General features: G+C 45.3%; 1 protein-coding gene across 1 annotated transcript in view; it reads left to right on the forward strand.

The window, feature by feature from the left end:
• Nucleotides 1–13,192: 13,192 nt before the first annotated feature.
• The window catches only part of GALNT2 (polypeptide N-acetylgalactosaminyltransferase 2), a 72,867-nt gene continuing 68,584 nt past the window's right edge, over nucleotides 13,193–17,475 (forward strand). Inside the window, exon 1 of the mRNA XM_079971360.1 lies at nucleotides 13,193–13,397. Within this exon, the coding sequence (XP_079827486.1) occupies nucleotides 13,287–13,397 (111 nt within the window). The 5' untranslated portion in view covers nucleotides 13,193–13,286. The remainder of the gene's footprint in view (nucleotides 13,398–17,475) is intronic.

The raw sequence follows: 17,475 nt of genomic DNA on the forward strand, positions 1-17,475 counted from the left end.
ACTGGGTGCTGAGCCAAGGGGGCGCCATCTCAAAGCCCGGTAAACAAGGCACTGGGATTTGGGAAAGAGGCGTGAGGGCTCTGATAAGGTCCTAGAGTCCTCCTATCTCCTTCCCAAAGCCTAGTTAGCACTTTCCCAGCTTTGGCAAGGAGATGGGAGGGCTCTAGGACCCTGCTAGAGGCTCTCACCACCTTCCCAAAGCCAGGCCCCTCCTTACCAGCCTTTGGGAAGGCAGCATGAGGAAAGGAGTAGGGGTGCCAAATGTTGGCCTTGCACAGGGTGCCATAGTACCCAATTCTGCCACTGACTCCCTGGGCAAACAGTGCCACCTGTTGAGCGGGGCGGGTGATGCTTTTACAAAAACTACAGAAGTTCCACATGGTTCCTGAGGATTCCTATTAAACCACAGCTTCTCTACCTATAAGAGTGTGATTACAGGCCACATTTAGCTTTTATGTAAGCCAGATCTGAAGAAAAAGTGCATCCAATATTCAGACCACGACGGTGTGTCTTATATTTCAAAATGTGCAATTCTTATCTTTTTTTTTGCAAGTGTGAAGCAGCCAAAAGAGGCTTTGACATATCTACAATGAAATGACAACATGCTAATAGGATGAATAGTGTCACACACAACGCCATTTTTCTCTGGATGAGCAACCCTGAATAGACTGCCAAACACCGGTTCCTGTCAGACAGTAACAATTTTTGGTCATTACCAAGCAATGAGAGAGTGAAAGCTGGTGAACCTCTGTATTCCATTACCCATCCTCCTGAACATTCAGTTCCGCTGAGGAACGTGTTTTAGGGAAACAGAACCTATAGTTAAAGCCAATTTGAGGTTTGAAGAAATCAGAGCCTTTTTTTCACTAAGCCGCCAGCCGTTTTATGGTAAAACATGGCTGTGAATGTCTAAAAAGGTTGGGAGGGGTGACAGGAAAAATGGAGAGGTTTGTCTTTGTGTTGACAAACAAGCAGGAAGCTGAAAGCAGAGGAAGAATGCCCTCTACCCCTGCAAATGATGGTCAGGAGAGAAATGTCATATATTTTGCTCCAATGATCCTCTTTGCTGGGCCTGCACATCCTCTGTTATACCCCTGAGCCAATGGGCTAGTTTGTTCCTAGTCTTCTGCTACCAATGGCACCAATCCGATTGGTTTAAATAGCATTTCATTTCTTGCCACCGGGGTATCCAACATAGTGCCCTGAAGATGATGTTGGACCTCCAACTTCCAACAGCCCTGCCAGCATTACCAACAAGGTAAAGGGATTATGGGAGTTGTAGTCAAAAGTGGCTTGCCAGGTAGGGCAGAACCTCTGTGCTAGCTTTCCGGCAGGTGGGTTGCTATTCCTTCCTGTGAGGGAGCGCAAGGGGAGGCTGGCAGGGTGCAAACACACCAGCAGGAGTGTTGGGTGCATTTGCACCATGCTGACCTCCCTGCTGCCTCAGCCGTCCCCTCCTGGTAAGCAACTATATTCCACCTGCCAGGAAAGTAGCATAGTGACTGCACTCCATCTGGCAGACTGCTTCTGCTTGTAGTTCAGTAATATTTGGAGGTCATCTTGTTGGCTATCTGTCACACCATATCAGGACTGTGACCCCTCCTTCGAAAAAGGTCCTAAGAATTAAGAGAGAGAGAGATCTTTTAGAGCTGCCTCTAAATTATCGGGATAAATTTGACCTTCCACTGAACTTCTGTGTGGACGATTACAGTAATTGCTCAGAGAGTTCCTGAGATAATAACCAGCTCTTTTTAGGTAAACATTATTTGATATAATTAGCAGAGGAAGTGTTGCATCCGGGAGCAGTAATAATAGCAACATCAAACTACAGAGATCCTTTCAGAGACTCACAATGTCTAATGATGGAGGACTTGACAAGGAAATTAAGTTATTCATTAAAAACAAAACAAAACAGCCAGTTCCAGACCATATTTTGTGTCCTTCCAGGCTGGTTTGAGCTCAAGCTAATAAAAGTCCTACAGTCAGTTCAGTGCACCTCTGAAACCTGTTCCATTCCAGTTCATATGGGAAAACTTTAAAATGTGATTGACACTAGAGTGCTGATTTACATAAAAAGAATAATGAAAAAAATGTGGTGAAGCAAGTTATATGGGTCTACCTACTAAAGTTTCAGGCATGACTGGTAACTACTATGCAGCAAGAATGAAATAAATGTGTTTTAAGTAGTATTTAAAATCTACAGTGGATTCTAATCTTTATGCTTGAAGGAGCAGGTCTGTCTGCCCTTTTTCCTGGTTCCCAGTGCATGCATTTGCCTGTTGAAGGTCCTCAGTTCATTCCCTGGCATTCTTACTTAATGATGGTGAACAAGGGATGGGAAAGATCTGGTCCTGAGATGTTGATAGTCGATAGTAGACAGTACTGGATGGGCAAATCCTCTGACCTCATGTGTTCTAAGATGACAGATGCAACAACAAACCCAAAACGTCTTCAAAAGAAACCAAGACCACCCAGTCATAAGGCATACATTAATGCTTTTCATAAGTTCAGCTAGGGTAGGGGTGAGGGACCTGTGTCCCCCTTAATACTGCTGGACTTCAATTCCCATCATCCCTGACCACCAGTTATGCTGGCAGGGGCTGATGGGAATTGGAGTTTAACTGCAAATATCTAGAAGCCCACAGACTCTCAAGCCCTGATCTCATACCCTCCAACATTTCTCTGATGAAAATAGGGACATCCCATTCCATAATGATAATTTTACTGTTCATACCCCACACATCTTACTGGGTTGCCCCAGCCACTCTGGGCAGCTTCCAACACATATAAAAACATAATAACACATTAAACATGAAAAAAACCCTTCCCTATACAGGATTGCCTTCAGATGGCTTGGAGGTCTGATAACTCCATACCCACCAACATTTCTCCAATGAAAATAGGGACATCCTAAGGAAAAGTGGGATCAAATCATAAACCGGAACGGCTTCTCTCAATCAGGGACATCCCTGGAAAATAGGGACACTTGGAGAGTCTGCGATCTAGGGTGAAATGATCAACATGGCAGAGGTGGAACCTGTTACTGTAATGTTGCTCCCTCCACCTGTTAGTTCATTTTACCCTTGAAGTACATATGAAGATAAGGACTATCCCCGTGATTCATTCAGGTTAGGACCATTGAAAATATCACTGTTTAAAGCAAAACTCTTATTCGAAACGTGGGGTAGCTAACCTGCGGCACTCAGGTGAAACATTTAAAGCACATGACTTCCCCCAAATAATGCTGGGAACTATGGTTTGCTAAGGGTGCTGGGAATTATGGCTCTGTGAGGCGTACACATCAGTTCCCAGGATTAATTGGGAGAAGTATAGGCTTTAAGCCCATCCACACACATAGATGTTGTTTTTAAAATACAGTTCATTGTGATCATCTTTTGAATATTTTTAATAAATCTTAAAACTGTTTTTTTTTTAATTAACCGTTGTCAATGTTTTGTTTTATATTGTAAACCAGAGTTTGTCATTTTTTTTTACAATCAAATGGTATATAATTTTTGTCAAATAAATAAATATGCTTAAAATGGAAGGTGTATGTCCACAGCATTAGTCCAACAACTTCTCGAGGGCTGTTCTAAACCAAAACCCTGTTTCTTTCTGGGTGACTCCCCACTGCATTCCCCCACCTCCCATTGCCAGTTCTGGTCCAGGGTCTACTTAGATTTTCCAATAGCGCTTCAGGTTTTGCTCTGGTGAGGGGATGCGGCAAAATAGTCAGAATTAAAGCTCGACTTGGTTTTAATTGAGGATCAAGTTTGGTTTAAGCCCCGCCCCCCAGGGCAGCACATCAGTAGGCCATTGAAGTGACTGTGGCAGCCCACATGTGCAGCACAGCCCACAAACTGTAGCTGCTGGACTGGGACTCATGGTAACAAAGAAAATACGGTTGGAGAGATATACACAGCCAAAGGCAGGCAGAGAGAAGCTTTGCTTCATTTGCACTCCTGTTGCCCTTTATTGTTCTGACATGACCAGTGTTCCTCCAGTTCCATCCTGCTAATAAATGATGCACAGTAGACAACCTTGGCAGGTACTCGAGATGGAGGGCTGGAAATTACAATGGCAAATTCAGAAATGTTTACGGCACAGTCACAATTCCTAGAGCATTACTGCTCTCCTTTATAGGCCTGTGCAATGCCACCTCTTGCGATAATTTATGATAGCATTTCATCCACCCTTGCCTCGGGCTATTTTCCTAAGGCCTTAAATGCCACGTGTTATGATACAATCACTGTTTTCTCAGGCAGCTAAGGGCCAAGGACATTTCTGTGTTTTGGGAAGAAATGGCCTTTTCCAGGGGTGGCCAACAAGGTGACCTGCAGATGTTGTAGACTGTAGCTTCCATCATGCCCAGCCATGAACCACCATGGATAGCTCAGTTGGTAGAGCATGAGATTGTTAATCTCAGGGTCCTGGGTTTGAGCCCCACGTTGGGCAAAAAAAATTACCCTGCATTGCAGGACTAGATGACTCTTGTGGTTCCTTCCAGCTCTTCAATTCTATGATTCTATGATTGTCCATGATGGTTAGGGCTGATGGGAGTCCACAGCATCTGGAAAAGGACCACATTGTCCACCCCTACCTTTGCCTAGACTAGAGAGACCTGGGAATTGCATGCTTGGCTCAACACTCTCATAGGGACACTTGGAGGGTCTGGAAGTAATTGGGCCTTTAGTGTCACCAGCCCAGTCCCATGGAATACCCTGCCAGTAGAAATTCAGTGGGACCCTTCTGTGTCAACTTTTAAATGCCTGCTGAAAACTTTTATATTCTACTGGGCCTCTGCAGAGAATTAATAATACTGCAATAGTTAATTTATGTCTGCTTTTAACTTGCTTACAGTTTTTATTGTACAGTTTTATGTTTTTATTGCTGCTGGCAGTTTGATATATTTTTTATGGCACAACGGTATACAAATATTTTTAGAAATATATACAAATAAAATGCTATCCCATATCATTTCTCTGGTTAATCCGGATTTACCATTTGCATGGAAACCGCAACAAGAGAAAACCCTAGCAAAAACACTAAATCTGGGTTAAAAATGGAGGAGGGGTGTAATATGGGAATAATAAGTTATATGGACAAATAAACTGTCCCCAGTGTGCCTAGCAACTGTTAACTCACAAGCACACTTGGATATATAACATTCAAGCTAAGAAAGGGTGGTTTTATCCAAGGCCACCCACAGAGCTGAATGGTATGTGGGTGAATATGACTGTCATCCTCCTTTGTATAAGTGCAAGGGTTGTGGTTGGAAATGACATACATACGAAGCTGCACAAAACAGATGCCGATAAATATGCAGCGTTCAAGGCACGCATTGGGCTAAACATATTTGCAAGGGTTGAACTACTGGCACATAAGTGAAGCACATCTGAGAAGCATGTCCTTTCTCCTCCGTTGACTAAGACACAGTCCACTTTTGCAATGACAAAACTAATCTTGATTAGCAGCCAATAGCAACTGAGTCATTTATTGCAGAGGGAACACTAGAAATCTGCATCTCAGCAGTCATGCTCAGGAAAATGGAATCTGGCTTTCCAAAGCGGAACATTGGTTTATTAAAGTGGTGTCATATTCAGCTTTCTTTCTTTGAAAAGGAAGTTTACGGGCCAAGTGACTTCAGAAAAACTGCCTGCCTGCTGATCAAGGGAGCTCCCACGTCATTTCAACTCTAGCTAAGGTCCTGCTTCTGCACTTCCCATACGCATCTGGCTGGCTGCTGTGAGAACACATTGCTGGACCAGGTGGGCCTGATCCTGCAACAGAGCTCTTATGTTCTTAATGATGGAATACACAGGAAAGCCTCCTCTGAAGGCACGAGGAGGAGGATATGAAGAAAGATTGTTCTATCTTAAGGCCCAGAGAGTCTCGAACCATACCCCTGGACCCAGACCCCCTTATTCTTTGTTTACCTCTGCATAGTTCCACCCTTATTCCAGACATTGTGATATATCAATACATTGTGATGTTTAGCTGGTGATAATATCGCAAGAGTGAAAACCAGTTATCTGCCCTCAGTCCTTGGATCAGGGACCACTTGCTATCAGACTGCTCTTACTTGTTGATCTGCTTCCCAGGTCACTGGATTTCCTGCTTACTCACCTGTCTGCCTGGCTTCACCTCCCCCAGACTGCTGGCAGGTAACTGGGACAATGGGAGCTGGCTGATCAGTGGTTGGGAGAACTTGACATGTCACGAATGTTGGAGGTGGTAGATTGGAGCCCTGGGGGAAAAGATGTGATTGTATGATATATGGTAACTGGGCTGCTATGGGCAGGTCTTGGATTGTCAGCTGGCTTGGATGTCAGCTAGCACTGCTAGACTGTTGATAGAAGGCAGGATCCAGTGAATATGGATATCTGGTACCTCTCTAAGCCTGTCTGGGGGTCAGGCAGGGGAAACCTCAGAGTTGGGGACCAAATTTAACCTGCCCGATCTTTCTATGGAAAGTTCCATGGAACTTTCCCCAGGCCACACTCCTCCCATAACCGCATCTCTTGCCACCTTTGCATTCTTCTTCAGTGGTTTTGCTTGGCTGGAATGTGTCCTTGAACTCTGATCAGGCTTCTTCCTTGCTGGGATGAAAGACAAGAGAGATGGCTGTGGAAGAATATATACGTAGAAACTAGATGTTCTACAAAGGTGAAATTCACAGTTGTTGCTCTTTCCACTTTTGCCTCTAGCCCCACACATGAATGCTACCCCATGTTTGCAAGCCTACATAACGTAACCCTTTTTAACGTATGTTTAACCACAAATGGGAATACTTTTGTGGGCTCATTCTCTGGATAAATGCCAAGCCCAAGAAGCAATAAAACAAGGTGATTTTGTTAGCCTCTCAGACGCTGAGTTTCACCAACATGGATGTTGTACTTCCTGATGTGCACTTTTCTCAGAGCACCAGGCAAAAATGGAATCACATGCTAGACCTATCACCCTTATTGCTAACTATTTTGCATTTCTAATGAATAAAAGTAATCTGAGATTTCAAGTGAGAGCACAGCCATTCACAAAATTGACTGGCTTCATAGAACGTCAGAACCCCAAATCCTCTTCCTTTTCTCTTCTGATAGATGGCCTCTTATTCTATGTACGTATTGTTTTAAAGTATTTGCCATTTTTGGAGTTGTTTATTTCATGTAATTGCCATCAACTCTGGAACAAACATATAGGTACACATTGGAATTATCTGGGAGCTGTTGTTCTACCAAACTGAAATAAGGTATATTTTCCATTTGAATTTCTTCTGCCCTTCCCCCTGCTCTTTAAGTGGATGATTTTGTCAAATTAAGTCTAAGTAGTTTCCTATCAACCCTCCCCCCAAAACACACACATTTTCAAGTGCTTTTAGCAAAGCATTAGGGCCAGTACTTTCCAAGGGCCCCTTGGGAGAAGCAGTTGTTTATCTGTGCAATTCTACTGTCTCCGCCGCCCAAGGAATTGCATAACTCAAGCATTGAGATGTAACATCTGTATTTCCAGACTTGTAAAATGGAAGTATTCCTGTGCATTTCAAACCAAAAGTATCTGCAGAGTGATACAGACAACGCTTAATTGCATTCAGAACCTTTACATATCTTCTTTGCAATATGGGACCTGCACTGGGAATGGATGAGAACCAAACTGCTCTCCTGTTTTTGTTTTTATGTAAGCCTTGCCTTACCATGAACACTCCAGGTGGCATCGTCAATTGAACTATTTAATTTACATCTAGGTCCTCCAGATGTTGTTGCACTATGGTAACAGATGTTGAACTCACAATGAACGCCTCCATTGTTCTCTTATAATGAGAACAGCACCCACCTGAGAGCTGCTGGAACTGGGTTCCGATAAGTTCTGGCTGAATAAAAGCCCTGGCCATGGTGACCAGGGCTGGTGGGAATTGGCATCTAACAATATATGGAAGGCCATTGGTTTCCCATCCCTGGTTTACACACAGGGCTTACTGTTACTGTATATCTTCACTTGATACAAGTTCTACCCACTTCTTTTTGGATACAGACAAGAGAGGCTGGGTAGCTTGGATATGAAGTAGTATGTGTCATTTCAGCATTCCATGTTGCTTGAGTAATCTGGAATCCCAGGCTATGTAATTAAGACATTTCTGAGGTCTTGCTATAGTATCAGATCTGTTGAATCTGTGTGTGTGCATTTTCGGGGTTGTGTGGATGAAAGGATTGCATCACCGGTCCAGCGGCAAGACAGTGTATGGGGCTTCGGTGCCTGACCCATTTATCAGGGATGCTGCTGACCTTACTATTACATTCCATCCATTTTTAAGGCCATATCTCAAACTCTTCAAAAACAACAAGGGCTTTAAAACTTTTGGCAGAGGTCAAGTTGAGACTCCTTGGTGGGAAACTCATGCTGCTATTATAAAAGCAGAGGAGCCTACGGGCCTGTCAAGGTAACAATTTTTAGATAGCACTTAATTCTGCCTGATATAATGCAAACTGAAGACAAACTGACAGAAAGGGGGCTCATTTCCCCCACAAACATCAAAGTGAAAAATGTGTCCAGACATTAAAAAAGAACACCTGCAGAGCAACAGAACAAAAAGCAACAACAGGAATTATTTTCCTGGTGGATTATACCAGGGGTTGCACTCCTGATGTTGTTCAACTACAACTCTCAGTTCTCATCATTGAAAATGCTGGCAGCAGCAGATGTGGGTTGGAGTTCAATAACATCTGGACCCCTGGATTATACAGATGATAAACATCACATAAAAATTGTGTGTAATCCTTTTACATCAGCTATCATGAAGATGTGGGGTGGATGGGTCCAACAATTAGTGCAGTCATCATTGCCATGAATGGCATTAATCTAGATGAATGTAAGAAAAAGGATGGAAGTTGTTCTATTTTTCTTACCTAAAATGAGGGTAGGTTTGTTTTTTCTTCTTGCATTAAGTGAGTGTTTTGCTTTGTCGATGTGTTCTTAAAGGGTCAATGGATGCCTTTGGAACAACCAAATGCTAAGCTTCAAGGGGTAAATGTAGATTGCTATCAAGTGTTTCCAACATTTAAACCATATCTCTACTCAGGTTACAGGAACGGAAGACAGGATCTGAACAACTGATTATCTTGAGCTCCCTAGCATGAAAAGGATGGTTGTTGCTCACCGTGGTGTTGCTCACCGTGGTGTGTGATTCCCCTGGGGCACTGAAGGTATGCTGAGAAAGTGATACAGGTCATATAGATAAACCACAACAGGGCAATTATTTTTACTAGGACTATTAGGAGCAAACCAGACACGGGTGAAAGTTTTTAAAATAACCGCATTTATTAAGTAGGGGTTCACTTTTAATGAATGGAGACAAAATCTGCCCTCTCTCTCACACCTTACCAGTAATCCAGTGCTTTGAGACTTTCCTCACCAGCATGGCTTGGATACCAGGGGTGAACTGGCTGTGGAAAAGAATCTTAAAGCAGCAGAGCTTGGGGGTGAGGTGGGTCTGTCAGGGTTTTGTTCTCTCCCTTTAGTGTTAAAAATAAACCTCCACTGCACAATCTGTCACCTCCCCAACTGGGGAGCATGTCTAAAGAGAGACATCTGGTTGTTGGTATTATTAATTATTATTATTATTATTACTATACCACCCTTCATCCAAGGTTCACAGGGTGGTTTACAATATAAAAGATTGAGGGCACAAACTCTAATGCAAGAACCAGAGATTTGAGCTGCCTCTATGTGTGTGTCAGAAAGAAGCAGAATTGAGTAGGGCTGGGGCCCAGGGGAGGGTGGAGAATCAGTTGAACCCTTGTTTATTTTAAAAACGTATAACCTGCTTTTTGCCATCCCAAAGCAGGTTACAAAATAAAAATATACAAAATTTAAAACATAAATTAAATATCATAGATCAGAGAGCAACATGCATAGTGCTAAGCCCTCCTGAAATAAAACAGTTTTAAGCAGGTGACTGAAACTCAGCAAGGATGCTGCCTGCCTGTTTTCTGGTGAGAGGCAGTTCCCTAGAGTTGGGCTCACTACACTGAATGCACGACTCCTTGGACTCTTTGCTGACAGAAGCTGCGCTTCTGGTCCATGAGATCCCCCAGGTGACTGCAGTGATTTTGTTGTGGCCCTTAATGCTGTCACAAGAGCTGGCATTTTGATGTTGGGCAAAACCCCTTTATTTGCCCAAGACTTTTAGATTCCAGTTTATCCACTGCCCATTCTGTTTCATTTCCTTACCGCTCCTCCACTTTTTGTTATTGTCAGCTAAAGAACAGGACATGCAGGCAGGCTACTGAGCCAAGAAAAAAACACCGTAAAAAGTGGGCGGGGTGGGGGGAGAGAGAAAAAAGGAAAGAAACACTGCAGCAATCCAGCAATGAGTGCTGTGATCTCACCAAAATTCCAGTCAGGCGGAAAATGTTTCCTTTATTTTTATTAACATCTCGTGTTAAGAGACCTACTAGAGTGATAAGCTCCAATGCTTCAATTGGTCCAGGGATGCTTTCCCACTCTCGAGAAGAACAGTGAGTTAAAAAACATTAAGTGACTGGAAAAAGAAATAATAATAACTTGATTTACTATTCAGGTCATGCTTTGACTTTCAGAGGCATCACTCCAAGGCATGGCCTATTGTTATGAAAACATAAAAATCCAGGATTGCTAACCAGAGAAAATGGATCACTCCTCTCCAAAGTCCATTTTCTGTTAGGTGAGAGCCAAACTAACAGAGGGCATGACAACAGCTGTGGCAGATCCCTACATTTAAGGTAAGTCAAAATGTGCCCTGTCACGGGGGGGGGGGGGGTCCTGATTGAAGGAGGTGCAGAGCCAAGGTGTATGGGACCCTCCCTCTCTGCCTCATGCCTTATCTCCCCCTTATCTCACAAGCAGAATCCAAGCACAAGACGACTCTGCTCTCCTCTGGTCTCCAGCAGCTGTATTCTGAAGCTGTGAGGCAAAATCGGTGTGTTGGGGGCAGGGGAAGAGGCATAAGCTGGCCCCACCGTTCTACCTGGGCTTCCTAAGCGAGGCTGCTCAATACCTGCTAAACTAGCCTGTTACCTTCAGGATTGTTCCTGTTACATAGTATTGTTGCCTATTCATGTCTTACTCCAATTCACACATGCTTCCGTTAAAAAGGAATGTAGCCAGAATGAGCCAGTGCAGTGCATTGAACTGTTTGGATTTCCCCATTTTGCCTAAGCAACTGAGCTGAGGTCCCCCAATTGTTGCACTGCCCAGGTGATTTAATAGCCCACAAATTCAGCATAGCAAAGGCCAGTTGCCTCAGCAACAGGGACAAGCTCTCTCACCCCCTTCTGAGTAAAGACAATGAAGGGCTAGCATTTCTTCTAATGCTTTCCCACCCTTTGTCTCTTGGAAGTTAGCATTTTAAGAAACTCGGGTGCTACTGAGCTAAATTCTCATATATTTCAGATGTCATATCTTTCCATGACAGATACATGGTTATAGAGGGTGTGTGATACAAATATCTCCAGGGCTTTTTTACAGCCAGAACTCAGTTCTGGCACCTCTCAGGTGGACAACATTGCCATTACAAGATAACAATGAAGGCGTTCATGTTGAGTTCCAGCAACTCATCTTCTAGAAAAATAGCACTGTATATATTCTGTTCTTCAGTCAAAATAGGCTCCCAGGATTGCTTACAAATCACTAAAAAAAGAAATAGATTGTGAGCCTGAGGCCAAGGACTAACAAGACACAGCACAAGAAGAAAAATTGATTGGGAGGTATGCAAACTCAAGTTCAAGTTATTAGTTACAAGTGGTTCTATTAACCATTTGAAATGGAAAATATCAAGGAGAGGCAGGACCAAAAGCTGATTGTCTTTCAGGATAAAGAAAGAATGGCCAGACCTATCTTCCATGCTCAAGAAAGAAACCCCTGGTCACATAGCCACAGACAGATTGTAAATGGGCCCTTATAGACGCCCAGAGATTTAGCCCAGGCCAGCCCCCTTTGTCCCCAGCCATATGTAAGTTTGTGGAAAGGCACAGTCTTAACATATAGGAAGACCTGGATTTGATCTGTAGCCAGAGCTTCCTGGGAAGGTGATGATGATAATGATGATATATTACTTATACCCCGCCCATCTGGCCGGGCCTCCCCAGCCACTCTGGGTGGCACATACACACACCTGACACAGTACAGTATGATGAATGATGGGTGTATAGGCCAGTAGTCTTGCTTGGGTAATATGGGTATGCAAAGAAGAAGAAATGTTTAGTTTCCCATTTGTTTTAATTTAAGAAGTTCCAACTGTTTTTTCCCCATTCATTTGCAATGAATTTGTTTCAATTTCCATTCACTTGAACTGCATTTGTTTCATTGTCCCCATTAATTCTTATTTATAATCGGAAAGCCAGTTGCTCTCCCCCCCCCCCCCCAGCTTGTAAGAGTGGCATATTTAATGCAAAGAGCATTTAAGTTTCAGGCTTTCCGTTATTCGGATATGCCAAATGTCAGGCAGCCTGCACGAAGAGCCCACTGCCCCCGTGCAGTTACATAGGCATAACAAGCCATTTGAAATCAGCTCTGCGCATTTCGAGCGGCTTAAGGAGCCTGTTTGCACCCTCTCCCCGCAACACGATCCACGGTGCAATCCTAGGCACGTTTCCTTGCAAGTGAGACCGATGCCGCTTACACCCAAGTAAGCGCAGAAGAGCGAGCGGCCCCACTTACTCCGGGGTAAGCCCCCACTGAACTTAAACCATGCATTGGGCTGCCCTGCGCGCCATTTCCCGTCGCTGCTCTGGAAGGCAGCTCGCGATTTTGCTCCGATTTGCCCTCCGAGGTGACCCGCACAGCGTCGCCGGGGGTCTCCCGAGATCACTCAGCCCTTCCCAGCCGGCTCCTCCTCCTGCCTGTGCTGAGCTCCCCGTTTGCAGGAGGAGCTGGGCATAAAAGAAGCAGCAGCAGGAGAGACCCGCTGCTGCTCCTCCGCCGCCTCCTCAGATCTCCGGTCCGTCTCGCCGGAGGAGGACCCCTCCCCCACCCTCCCACTACGCGCTTAGGCCGCGCGAGCCCCCCCCCCGCCGTGCCTCGATGGGAGGGACCCCAGGAGGCTTAGCGTGCTGCAACCATGGCGACGCGCCTGGCCCCGCCCCTAGCGGGGCAGGCAGGCTCGCGATTGGCTAGGGGGTGGGCCGTCGCCCTCTGCCCCCTGACCCTGCGCGGCGGCGGCAGCGGCAGCGGAGGTAGCGGCGGCGGCGCCTGCTGCCCGTTTCCTGCTGGCCTGGCGGCGGCTGGTGCCGCTGCTGCAGCACTGGGCGGGCGGGAGAATGCGGCGCCGGTCTCGCCTGATGCTCTGCTTCGCTTTCCTCTGGGTGCTGGGCATCGCCTACTACATGTACTCGGGCGGCAGCGCCGCGCTCGCCGGAGGCGGCAGGAAGGTGAGCAAGGAGAGCGCCAGGCGCCCACACCGGCCGGGCGACGCCGCGGCTCCCTGGCCGGCGGCGGAACAGTTCCAGTCCCGCCGCCGCCTCCGCCTCCCCGTGACCGCGGCGTCCCGCTCCCTGCCCTTCCCCTCTCCCCGCGGCTCACCTCAGCCCGCCGTCCTGCCCGTCCCGCCGCCCGGCGCCTCCTCTTCCCCGCCCCACGCGCCTCGCTTCGAGGACCGGCTTCCTCCTCCTCCTCCTCACGTCTCCTGCTCCGAAGGCGAGCGGGAACGAACTCCCCCCTCGGCTTCCCCCGCGTCTCTTCTCGCCTCCCCGATGGGCGAAGGAGGCGGCGAGCTTCTTTCTCCTGCCCCCTCCCTTTCCCCTCAGGGCGAGGAGTCCCTTCGAAATGGAGTTTGGGCGGCAGAAAGCAGCGCCGTATAATATGGCGCCCCCCCCTCCTCCCCAGCTGCCCGCTTCCCCCTTCTCTTATTTCGGGAGTCGAGGGAGCGAGAGGGCGCTGCTTCCTTGTCTTGGCGGGGAGGGAAAGCCGCCTGCGACGTGGGGAGGGAGAGGGAAGCCAGGCTGTGGGGGTGGGGTGGGGGGTTTCCCCTCCAGCGTCTCCCTCTTCCGCTTTCCGTCTCCACCCCATCCAGGAATCGACACGAGGTTAGGCTGCCGCTGCTGCTTCTGCCTCCCCTTCTCTCTCTCGCTCGGTGGAAGGAGTTCGCCCTCCAAGCGCGAGGGATCGCCTGCCTCCCCCCCCCCCCCGCGCCCTTTGCTGGCTCTCTTCGGAGAGGAACACAGTAGCGTCCCTGACTCTACCCATTTTTCCCTGTTCAAAAAAAAAAATAGGGAAAGAAAATAAAAGAAATTAAGCAGATGGTTTCTTTGTGGACTTCAGCCTGGTTTCCAACTCGTCATTGCACGAGTCGCTTCGCAGCCAACAGAAGCGAGCCACGTCGCAGTTTGTGGGGGAATTGGCGTGGGAGGGAGCGTTGTTAGGGGAAAGGGGGGAAGCTGGTAAGAATTGCTCCGGATTGTCACTTCTCTGGATGAATTGCTTATTTATGGCGTGACGAGTCTCTCTTCTGCATAGGCTCCGACCTTGGAAATACTTTCATTGCCCCTCTTGTCTATGGTGAAGTAGTGTATCTCACCTCCACCCCCGGCCCAGTATTGAGAGTATAAATACTGCTGAAGCTAGAAGTGAATGTTAATTTTTTCAGACAATTGACTGCTTTCCACTGTATTCGTTTAGTGCTGTGTTCTTTAGCTATAATTGGGTCCAGTGGGTTGATCTTCAGATTTCTGGAATGTAAAGAGCAGGCCTCTTTTCTAGGACCTGTTCCTTGGCTTTGTCCTCTTAAAATAATTCTGTAAATATTTAGGTAGTTCTGAATATGTGCAGTGCTGAAACAGTTGCTTCACTAAGCTGTTTTAATCTTTCAGGTGGCCTATCATGATAGTTCATTGAGCAGGCAATATTTCAGGCAATATGTGAATCGGAGGCATAGAGCAGTGCTATTAACTCATGTCCAGAGTCTCAGTGTTGCTAAACCATTTATCATACCGCCTGGGGCTATTGGGTCTTGTAGTTCAGTGACATCTAGAGAGCTACAAGTAGACAGGTAGCCACCCCTGCCCTAAAATTAGAGGTTTTTCTTCAGTCCTGGAAAATTTTTACACTGGCGTTCAGTTCAGTGGTTTGACAGTCTGTCTTTATAATGGAATTCACTTGCTTTAAATAAATAAAAAATGCAAGAGTTTGAAAGCCAGGGATTCCTTTCATATATTGCAAGTTTCTGGTATATAAAAAGGGATACCAAGAACTGACTTCAATGATTTGATGATTTGAAAGTTTTCTTCTTTTCTTGCTTTGGCAAATAAAAGTATGAGGATTAAGTATTGGAATCACAGTATAATATGTGGCCAGAAATATTATGTAGTAAATTGTCACAATATGAATTCAGGAAGTAATAAACTGATTATAGAAGCACAAGAAATTCTTGCTAGTACTATTTTAACTTGATTCTCCATGTGTGATTGGTCATGTGTGCCAAAAATTGGCATTGATTGTAATATTGACACTCTTTCAGAACCAGTGACCACATTACTCCTTTGAACCAGTACTTTGAAGCACTAAACAAATGAATTGTTGCCCTATGTCCATGAAAGCTTCCATTAGCATAGTTCTCGTATTGGGTGTTATGAATAGTGTGCTCAAAGTTGAGAATAAAACCTGTCATTTTAGGAGCTAAGAAATGTGAAATGTAAAAGGTTAGAATTACAAAAATGAGCTACAAACTTAACATGGATCTAAAGTGGAGAAAGTCTGAAGTAATGACCCAGTTGAGCTGAAGGTCTGTGACCACAAGTGGGGGAAATGAACAATTATACACGGATTGGTGATTTAGGATTCTATTTTCTCTCAGTGAAGCATAACATTTAATTCCAACCTTTAGAATGGCCTAGTAATTGTAAGCAGATGAAGAGGTGTGTAAACGTAATAGCTTTTGAAATTGTTGTAAAAGGCTCATTAACAGGGGATGTCAGACTTTGAAATAAAACTTGAAGTGGTGTGCGTGCTTTATGAATAGAAATCCTACTGCTGGGGAAATTGGGAAATTCACTTTAATTACTTACAAAGCAAATAATTACAACTTTAACATATCAGATTGGCTATATTGAAATCTTGATTATTTTGTTTACATGGTACTCAAGTGATAGTTCATTCAGTTACTAAGTTCAGCCAGTTTTTGTGCGTGCGCCCCTGTTCTGTCACTTATCCTTGGTGTTGTCTTAGTTTTGGTCACTGCTTTCTTATGTATGTATAATATCATAAGTATTCTATGGAAATAATAATAATAATAATAAATAATAATAAATTTTATTTATATCCCGCCCTCCCCAGCCGAAGCCGGGCTCAGGGCGGCTAACAACATTAAAACAGTGTGACATTATAAAACATTATAAAAATGAATTAAAATCAAAATTGATGGCAACCATAAACTAAAGCTTTGTAAAGATTGCCAGAGGAGGGGGTCAGGCTGCGCCCTGACCAAATGCCAGGTGGAACAGCTCTGTCTTGCAGGCCCTGCGGAAAGATGTCAAGTCCTGCAGGGCCCTTGTCTCTTGTGACAGAGCGTTCCACCAGGTTGGAGCCGCAGCCGAAAAAGCCCTGGCTCTAGTTGAGGCCAGCCTAACCTCTCTGAGGCCTGGGACCCTCAAGGTGTTTTTATTTGAAGATCGTAAGTTCCTCTGTGGGGCATACCAGGAGAGGCGGTCCCGTAGGTACGAGGGCCCTAGGCCGTATAGGGCTTTGAAGGTTAAAACCAGCACCTTAAACCTGATCCTGTACTCCACCGGGAGCCAGTGCAGCTGGTATAGCACCGGATGAATGTGATCTCTAAGCGAGGACCCCGTAAGGAGTCTCGCTGCGGCATTCTGCACCCGCTGGAGTTTCTGGGTCAGTCTCAAGGGTCCATTGGTAGCCAGTGGGACTAGTAGAGGAGGTACAAGCTATAGGAGAGAGGAAGAAGTGGGGGATGAGCCTATATAGGGCTTTAGTTCGTAGTACAACGTTGAAATGGCAGTATATTTATTATATTACTATCCTTTATTTCTGTGCACAGCTAATGGAGATGTGCATGGGCCTCTGTCTTTTATTATCTTCACAACAGCCTAGTATGGTAGGTTAGGCTATGGGGTAGGAATTGTCCTTAGGTCACACAGTGACCTTCAAGACCAGGTCACAAGATCTAGCAAACCACTGGCTTTCTGGTTCCTAGTAGCAGCACTCTAACCTTTATCTTACACTGAATCACTTATTCACCAAGCTAATTTTGATGAAGGAGTGTCACATAGACTTGCAAATTGAAGAGTGTTCCTCCCCACCCTTGAGTATTATGCAGAGCTAACTGAATTCTTATTGAGATGTCCAGGCATATAACATTTTTCCAATGAGGGCAATGTGCTTCCATTGCTTTTCTCTTTTTAATTTCAACCCTGTGATGCAGACTGTGATTGTGTATATTGAGAATATATTAATTTCAGCTTATGTTTGTGAAAATACATTGGGTGATAAATTTCA

This window comes from Podarcis cretensis (assembly GCF_951804945.1).
Source record: "Podarcis cretensis genome assembly, chromosome: 3".
Classification (NCBI taxonomy): Eukaryota; Metazoa; Chordata; class Lepidosauria; order Squamata; family Lacertidae; genus Podarcis; species Podarcis cretensis.